At 62.4% G+C, this 8,226-nt stretch overlaps 1 protein-coding gene across 3 annotated transcripts; it reads right to left on the bottom strand.

Moving 5' to 3' along the window:
- Positions 1–1,600: 1,600 nt before the first annotated feature.
- RLBP1 (retinaldehyde binding protein 1) lies at positions 1,601–6,819 on the bottom strand. 3 transcript variants are annotated; one of them, XM_067004031.1, is made up of 8 exons: positions 6,370–6,819; positions 5,304–5,347; positions 4,966–5,094; positions 4,546–4,747; positions 3,864–4,042; positions 3,225–3,383; positions 2,696–2,806; positions 1,601–2,360 (listed from the first exon to the last, which is right to left on the bottom strand). In XM_067004031.1, exons 2-8 carry the CDS (start codon positions 5,313–5,315, stop codon positions 2,202–2,204), a joined length of 951 nt encoding a protein of 316 aa, XP_066860132.1. In that variant the 5' UTR covers positions 5,316–5,347; positions 6,370–6,819; the 3' UTR covers positions 1,601–2,201. The 3 variants fall into 3 exon arrangements, with proteins under 3 accessions (XP_066860132.1, XP_047928017.1, XP_066860131.1); XM_048072060.2 differs by lacking the exon at positions 6,370–6,819 and having other exon boundaries at positions 5,304–5,595; XM_067004030.1 differs by lacking the exon at positions 6,370–6,819 and having other exon boundaries at positions 4,966–5,595.
- Positions 6,820–8,226: the final 1,407 nt, after the last annotated feature.

Consider the following 8,226-nt stretch of genomic DNA (forward strand, 5'->3'; position numbering starts at 1 on the left):
TGCCTTGGGGAGAAGCTCTGCCACTCCTATATAAATATGTATATAGATGGGAGCATCTCAAATAATTGCCCTGGCTCGAGCAGTAGCTAAGCATGGGGTGTCTAGCTGTCCCCTGAGCAAAGCCATGCGTGGCTTTATTAGCGGCTGGTGGCTGTTTTGTTCTGAGGCTGGTGGCTCAGCCTGCCCCGAGACTGAGCGTGGGGAGCTAGCTGTGAGTTTATCTTCTCCCTGCCTTCCCTTCCAGCACGTGTTGCAAGCACAAGTAATGCTCAAGCCTTTCCTAGTTGCTTTTTCTTTCCCCAAAGGAGGTGTGATTGCTTTGCGCCCCGAGCAAGCCGGGCTGTTGTGTTTTTCACTGGCCCGATGGCTGCAGTGGTTGTCGCGCGTGGCTTCCCTGGGGCTGCTGCGGCTGGTTGCTGGCCCTGCAGGGAGCTCGGCACAGCGAGGAGCCAAGCGGAGCAAAGAGGCGCCTTTCAGCCTTCTTCGGGGCCTTCGCACAAGGTTGGTGCAGATCAGGCTGGGGTTGCAGCAGTCTGTGGTGCTCAGCGAATCGGCGGCGCTGCTGAGGCTGGAGAAAAGGGATTTCACCCAGCCCTCTGCCCAGACAGGCCCCGTCCTCCCGGCGGCTTTGCAGCCGACGTCCTGTTTGGTTTGAGCCTGAGCCAGTGCCCTGATGAATGCAGCTCTTGTCAGCACCCTCCGGCTCTGGATGGGGCTCTGGTCCTCCGCTTTGCTAATGAAAGGCGCTGGTGTGTGGCTGTGGGGCTGGGGGCCAGGGAGGAGGGGGCACGCCGCGCTACCAGGTCGGCAGAGGAGGAGGTAAGCGTCGAGTCCTGGGCAGGGAACGGCCACTTGCTCCTCTCCGAGCCCTGCTGCTCTCAGGGCTGGTGGCCACGTGAGAAGATGGGCTGGGAACAGGTACCTGATGGGCTCCTTGGATGAGCTTCTAGCTATAAACCAGGGCGCAGTGCTCTCCCCGGGAGGAGGCTGCTTCCTCCTCCTCCCCGTGCCATCACCTGCCCTGTGCTGACTCCAGACCAGCAGCGCTGCCACCCCTCGCTGGTCCTGAGCAGCTCTCGTGCCCTCCTCCTCCTCCTCGGCTGCTCTTCCTGGGGCTTTTCTGATGTGGACAGCTTTGATCTGAGCTCCTTCTCAGATGCAGTGCTGGGAGAGGCGGCTGTGTTAAGGCTTTCAGGGGATTTGCGAGGGCAAGATCTGCTCATCTTTCACTGTCCTGTGGTTAAAATTCATCTCTGACCCTCAGTGGCTGCTGTTCTTTCTCCCTGACTGCCTGACAGAGTGAGGATTAGGTAGTCAGCTCCATCTGGGCCTCTGCTAGGGTTCCTTGCATCTTTTAGGCTGTTTTCTCTGGCTAGAGCAGAGGACAGAACTGGGGGTCCTGGTCCAGCGGAAGGAGAACCCTGGTTTGGGATGCAGGGAGGATGGAGAAGGACGGTTCCTTGGCCTCTGTGCCAAGAGGCCTGTTCACATCAGGGCTGCCGCTCCACGCCTCCTAACAGAGCTGTGCAGCCAGTGCCTGTGCCCAAAAGCTTCCCCCTGTCCCTTGCCGTGTGCCACGAGGGACCCAGGAGCTCTGCTGTTAAACATGTCTTTATTTCTCTGCGTACACCTTTCAGCCAGCCCCTGGCAGGGGCCTCCTGCTGTGATGGCCTCCAGCTGCGTTACCCGCACTCTCCTGCCTGTCCCCCCTGCTTGCGCTGCTTCCCCTCCAGCTGAAGCCACCCCAGGGGCTCCCCAGTGCCCCGCTGCAGGTGCGCAGGGCTGGCCGTGGAGCCCCTCTCCGGCTGCACTGCCCCGCAGAAGTAAAGGCTAAGGCTGAAGCAGAGCAAGGCACGTCCTACCTGCATCCGAACCCCTGCGGTGTGCTTGGGGCAAAGGGACAAAGGGAATTCTTCCTTGCTGTCACCACCCCCCCTTCCCAGCATGGTCACTCCCCCGTGCCCCCTTTTTTTTTGCAGGAGCAGACTGGTGGCCAGCTTCCTCTGCTGGCTCCCAAGGAAAGGACCCTATTCCAGGAGGGACAGGGCTGCCGGGTCTGGGGATGGGGACAGGCACGGGGCAATGCACCCGGAGCGCCTCGTTCCGAGCAGTGACTCAACCAACGCTACGGGAAGGAGGTGGTTGGGGTTAGGGGACCACCTCTGAGCCTATGTTACGGGGGAAGGGGAGCGGACCCCGCCTTAGAGAGCCGTGTCTTCAGCTTCGATGCAGGGCCCAAAGAGCTTCTCTGCAGTTGCTTTGCCATCGTACTTGGGCAGGTTGCCACCGAAGTCTGCCGGCAGGATGTCGGCGTCGATCTCCTGGTAGAAGGACTCCAGCTCCTCGCCGTGCACAAAGACCTGGCAAGAGAGGAGCGACCCTCAGCAGAGAGCCGGTGACCCTACACGTGACAGAGGTAGCTGAGGGACACCAGCAGTGATGCGAGGGCTGCCCTCCTTTCTCATCAGCGCAACCGCAGCCGTGCCTAGCTGGAGGCTTGCCCCTTCCCGGGGGAGCCAGCAGCAGCCCCTGGCTCTTCCACCTCGTCCCCGTGTCCCCACAGGCTGGGCATGCAGAAGGCGACAGATTTCCCCGTCTGCTCAGCTTTACCCAGCTTTACCCAGCCATTCTGCTGGGTAGCCAGTCTGCTCAGCTTTACCCAGCCATTTCCCCCGGGTCCCCTTCCCGCACTCACCCTCTCCAGCAGTTTGCTTTTCAGGAACGGTTTGACCACGTTGTAGGTCGTGGTGAAGTACCAAGGCTGGTGGATGAAGTGCACGGCCTTGAAGCGTGCTGGGAAGGAGTCCTAGGATGCCAAACCCAGACGGGGCCAGTTACAGACCGTGCTGGCCGCGTAGAGCCAGGAGAGGAGGTGGGCAGCAACAGAAACCCCACACTGCCTCCGCGCCCCTTCCCCAACCTCCCTTTCTCCCTCCCGTGCTCCCTCTTTTGTTCTGACCCAGAGGTTGAGCCAGCCCAGTCCCGGGAGCAGCAGGGAAGCCGCAGAGCCTCCCAGATGGCTCACTGCTCCCATCCCACAAGAGAGACCACATCTCTGCTGTCCTCTCGCCCTGGGCAGAGCCAAATGTCCTCGGCCTCTGCATCCATCTTGCAGGATTAAGCCAATTAACGAGCAAGGGAAGGAGCATGTGATGGGGAACAGCCTCTCCACAACGGCAGTCCAACCCCCCTGCTAGCCCCGGGCACGTTCTCTTCCACCTCACCTGTAGCATGTCCACCATCTTCTTGAGCTCGGAAGGTTTGATCCCTGATGCCTGCTGCATGGTGAAGCCCTTGAAGTTTTCAATGATGCAGAACCCGTTGATCTGGGTCTCTTCGTTTTCCAGCAGCTTCTCCAAGATAACGCAGTAGGCACGAAGGATCTGGATGGGAGGAGGGACAGCAGGGTCTGCTGTTAGTGTGACAGCAAGGTCTCACCTCCCTTAGACCCCAGGATGTTCCCTGGAGCAGTCCCATGGAGCGTTAGGCTGGATCTGCTTAACTCCAGAACTTGTGATCACGTGCCTGGAGGCTTCTTTGTCAAGAAGCCCTTTCCATGCTCTGTGCCTCCATTTCCTCCTTTGCCCTGCGGGTCCTGCTTTTCTAAAGCCCCCCCGATTTAGCGGTGTGGTGCCCCCCTTCACCCCGTGAGTTATCTGGGCTGGGAGATGCACACCCTGTGCCCTGCAACCTGCACCACATCAGGAGGAAAGAAGGGGAGCTCTTTGGGACGGACCAGGATAAATTCAGAGTTTTACTTAAACCCGGACAGCCAGAGGGTGTGAGTGCCCACATGTATGCATGTGTCTAAGGGGTGCTGTGCTCAGACTGAGTGGAACAACCCCAAAAACAGGCCTGCTGACCTCGTCGAAGGTGATCTCCTCGTAGTCCCAGTTCTCGATGTTGAAGAGCATCACCACCCGGCCGTACTTGTCCCTGCTGGCCAGGATGCCGGGGTAGCCCGCCTCGATGGTGCTGCGCACAGCCTCGGGGGTCAGGTTGTCGAAGAGCTCGGGGTACTGCTGGCGGAAGTTCACGTAGCCTGCAGGGAGACAGAAGCTGCTTGCCCGTCCTCGGGAAGCCAGCAGAGCACGGGGTGAGCTCCCCGCCCCAGCTCCCCTCCCCTGGCACCCCGCAGGCACGAAACGTAGAAACGTGCTGGGAAAATGGGGGTGAACAAAACAGCTCGTCCGCGAGCCAGCGCTGATAATTACAACTCATTATCCACCCGGCAGACACAAAGGAGAGCAGAGCGGAGCCAGGCAGGACAAAGCCCATGGCCAACCCCGGGCTGCCTCCTTGCTCCCCGTCCGTCCCTGTGTGCCACCCCTGGTGTAGGGAGGGGGTGCCACAAGCCCCCCCTGCCCTGGAGCGGTCCCAGGGGTGCTGAGCCCACCAGGCACCATGCACAAAACGCATCAGGATGCGTGCAGAGACCTCCAGCCCTGCCTTTTGCTGCTGATGCTCTCTCCAGTGCCCTGCCTGTCTGGGAAGGGGCAGAGGGGGATCAGGGCACCCATCCCCACCCAGCACCACAGCCCCCACCTTTCAGCAGGTCGTAGGCCCTGTGGACGTCGAACTTGCGGGCGCGGATGAAGCGGAGGAAGAAGGAGTCGTCCTTGCCCTGCATCTTCTCGGCCACCGCCTTGCAGACGTCCTCGCTGCCGGCCCGCTCCTGCACCAGCTCCCGCAGCGCCCTCACCGCCGCCTCCCTCTGCTCCTCGGTCTCGTTCAGCTCGTCCTTTGCCTGGGGGGGAGCAGGGAAGGGCCCTCAGCATCCTCACAACGCCCTGGGGACCCTGAGCCACCCGCGGAGCCACCGGACCCAGCACCATCCCCGCTGCCTGAGCACCCCGGTGTGCATTTTGGCACAGAAAAGCAGCCGGACGCGGTGCCGCTGACTGCAGGTCCCCCCCTGCCTGTCCTGCCCCGCTCCCAGCAGGTCCCCGGGGGGCTGTGCCTCACCTTCTGCAGGGTGTGCGGGGGGATCTGCTGGCACCTCCCAAAAACGGGGCCGTGGTCCTTGGTGGTGAGGCGCTCCAGCTTGGTGCGCAGGGCCTGCTCCTCCTCCGAGACGATGCGGAAGGTGCCCGTCTGGGGGCGAGGAGAGGATGGGGGGCTGATGAATCCTCCGCTCACGGCCCCCCACCTCCCTGCCCGCCAGCCCCACGAGGCTGGGGACAGCCCCAGCGCCATGCGGGTCCCTCTGGGCTGCACCCCGGGGGACACGGAAGGGCGAGGGGTGCCGCAGCCCAGTGCTGCATGGAGGGGCTGCTCAGAGCCCGGGGGTGGGCAGTACTCACAACAGCAGACATGTCTTCCTTTAGCCTTTATCAGCTGCAGGACACTGGAAGAGAGGAGGAGGAATTACCACGAGGATCTGAAGTCCCTGCAGCCCCCGGTGCCCCTGTCCCTCCTGCCCTGATCCCGCTGCACTGGGGTGGAGGTGGGTACCCTGCGGGCACAGCGCCCTCAGCTCCATCGCCCACTGCCCGTGTCACTGCCTGGGGGAAGCTGAGAGTGTTTGAGAAACACCAGGGCTGTTTGCAAAAGCAGATTAAATACGTGGGTATTGGTCACCTGCCGCCTTCAGCGTGTTTTTTTTCTGGGTCTGCATTTTTGTGGGGGGCTGTGGGCAGGAACACCCATGGGTCATGGGGACCCACGGCCCCGTGAGCTCCTCCAGCACGGTGTCACCTCTGACCACATCCAGAGCAGTGCGGGGAGCACCAAGTGCTCCCAAAGACCTGGCTAGAGCAACATGCCCCAAGCAGCACACAAGGTGCGGGTCCTGCTGCCCTGTGGGTGCCAAGGGACATCGTGCTGCTCTGGGGAGTCCCTGCAGGATGGCCCAGTGCTGCCACGGCCCTGCTGAGCTGGTGGTTTGGGGATGTTTGCGGGAATGGGGTGTCCTCCTGCTCCCCAAACGCTCCCCTTGGCCCTTGGGCTCTTCCTGCACCGCTCCAAGGCTTGAGTCATTGAGGGCAATGCAGAACGACCTCAGGCAATGCTCCCACCTCCTCCTCTTAACACAGAGCTGCCTTCCCTGCCCACCCTGTTGCCTTTCATTCCTGGCACGCTGTCCCCACGATGTCTGACAGACACCGGAGCCCCTGCAGCTCCAGAGCCCGTCCCCAGCTGTGACACCAGACCCCAAGCCCCTCAGCATCTTCCCAGCGCAGCCCAGAGATGTCCCTGCCGGGCTGCAGAGCCCCGCTTGTCCCATCACCTCCCACGGGCTCCCCCACCAGCACCCCCTTTTTTGAGGCACGGCAAGCAACCCCAGCCCTGGAGGTGCCAGGTCGAGGAGGGCTGGGCTACAGGGTCTGATGCAAAGTATTTCAGATACAAAACGTCCCCCATACTCACCAGGGACAGGGAAAACCGAATCGCCTGCAGAGGGTCGCTGCACGAGGCTGGGAGTGCCGGAGTGCAGCCGGGCAGCTGGGCAGCGAGGCCGGAGTGGAGCAGCAAGAAAGCCAGGAGAAAGCTTTGTAGAGTCACCGGGTTGGGATTAGGCCGTCACAAGGCATCAACTCGCTGCAGCTTTATAATTAAGTCCGTGCAAACCAGGCAGGAAACCCCAGTAAAACCTTACAAAAGGCAGATGAGGAGAGGGAAAGACGGAGCAGGAGGGCTGCAGGCCGGGTGCACGAAGGGGCGGGATGCTGGGCCCGATTAACGAAGTATAAAAGCTTCTCATTGTGTAACTCCCTCATTAGCGTGGGGCCGGGGGTGGGCAGCGTGCCACCCCCCGCCTCTGCCCCCAGCTCTGCAAGCGCCTGGAGAGAGCACGGGGTGAATTCGGCAGGGGTGCTTGTGGGGCAGGTGCGGATGCACCCATATCCTTTCCTTCTCCGCCGCCACCTCCCTGCAAAGCAGCGTTTATTTGATTTTTAAAATAAAAATATGTGGGCAAACAGTGTCCTCGAATGGTGGCTGGTCCTGCGCAGTGTGCCCGGGATGCGGTGAGGGGACAGCCCCAGCGTGGAGGCTCACTGGTGGCATCCCGCACAAGGAGGAGACAGCCAGGGGACAGGGATCACGGGTGATCCCGGTGATCCCGGTGCTTGGCTGCTTTGGGAACTCGAGGGCAGCCCCCCCTGGGTCCATGCTGCACACACCGAGCTGGGCAGAGCCAGGGGGACGATCTGGGGACAGCGACACGAGGCTTTTTGGGGTGTCCACATCACCTTGTGCCCAGGCTGCTGGGCGCTGGGGAGCTCTTCCAGCCTTAGCTCTCCCTTCGGCCAGGCTTTTGGGGTCAGGACGAGGACGGTGCCATGCACGGCTGCTTTTTGCAGCCCCGTGGCTCCTCCAGCCGCTGCCTGGCGTCGCGGGGAGGGAAGACAGGAGCCCATTGAGAGCCCGGGGCTTGGCCGCGCTCCTGCAGCGCTGGGGATTTGGGGGGGGGGGGGGTGGCCAGGAACGAAGGGGCTTACACAAGGCATGTTTTGTAACGCCGTGAGGATTTACGGATTTGGATTTCACCGCGCTGCCCCGCCAGCAGAGCCGAGACCCCTCGGTGAGGGAGGAGGAGGAGGAGGAGGAAGGCACGAGGCTCCCGATGAGGGGCAGGCAGGGAAAATCCGTGCCTGTAGCAAGCCCCCAAGTGACGCCACGCTCCACCAGGCCTCACGCCAGACCCACCAACGGCCCCGTCCCTGCCCCGTGCCGACCCCACACGGTCCCGGCTGTGCCCTGGATCTCTCTGGGTGTTTCTCCACAGACAAACCGGGCGCCTCACGCCCTGAGGGGTGCAGGGGCCTCCCTCCTGGCCTGCTGGGCGCCCTGTGGGGGCAAACCATGAGGATTTTTGAGTCTGGAGCCCCTAGGGGAGCACCAGGACAGGTCCGAAGACCTACTCCGAGCTGTGTGACCCCACTGAGGGGCTCACAAAGCTGCTCGCCCGGCTCCAGCGGCCAAATCCTTCCCCAGGGGGAATCAGGGCATTGCACCAAGATGGTGCCCCATGCACTGCCGCTCGCAGGTGACAGCGCTGTGGCCAGGGTGGGGGACGACGCATGACAGGTCGCTGCGTGCCGAGGGCTCGGCGTGTCCCCACGCACCCCACAAACACCCAACGCCACAGCCCCGCACCCCGCACGGCAGCCGGGGGCGGGACTCGAACCCGCGACCTTGGGGGTTGGAAGGCGGGGGGGGGGGAGGAGGGGGTCGGTCTCCCTCAGGCCAACGGAAGTGAAGGGCGGGGGGCGGGAGCTGTTG

The sequence above is a fragment of the Anser cygnoides genome, chromosome 11, assembly GCF_040182565.1.
Source record: "Anser cygnoides isolate HZ-2024a breed goose chromosome 11, Taihu_goose_T2T_genome, whole genome shotgun sequence".
In the NCBI taxonomy this organism is placed as follows: Eukaryota; Metazoa; Chordata; class Aves; order Anseriformes; family Anatidae; genus Anser; species Anser cygnoides.

Bases quoted from the DNA above. Each gene is read 5' to 3' on its own strand.
- RLBP1 (XM_067004030.1), bottom strand. From the start codon at position 5,196: ATGGCGCTGGGGCTGTCCCCAGCCTCGTGGGGCTGGCGGGCAGGGAGG. The intron at 4,043-4,545 runs GTGGGGGCTGTG...GTCTCCCTGCAG, and splicing joins GGCCTACGACCTGCTGAAAG to GCTACGTGAACTTCCGCCAG. The intron at 3,384-3,863 runs GTCAGCAGGCCT...CCTCCCATCCAG, and splicing joins AGGAGATCACCTTCGACGAG to ATCCTTCGTGCCTACTGCGT.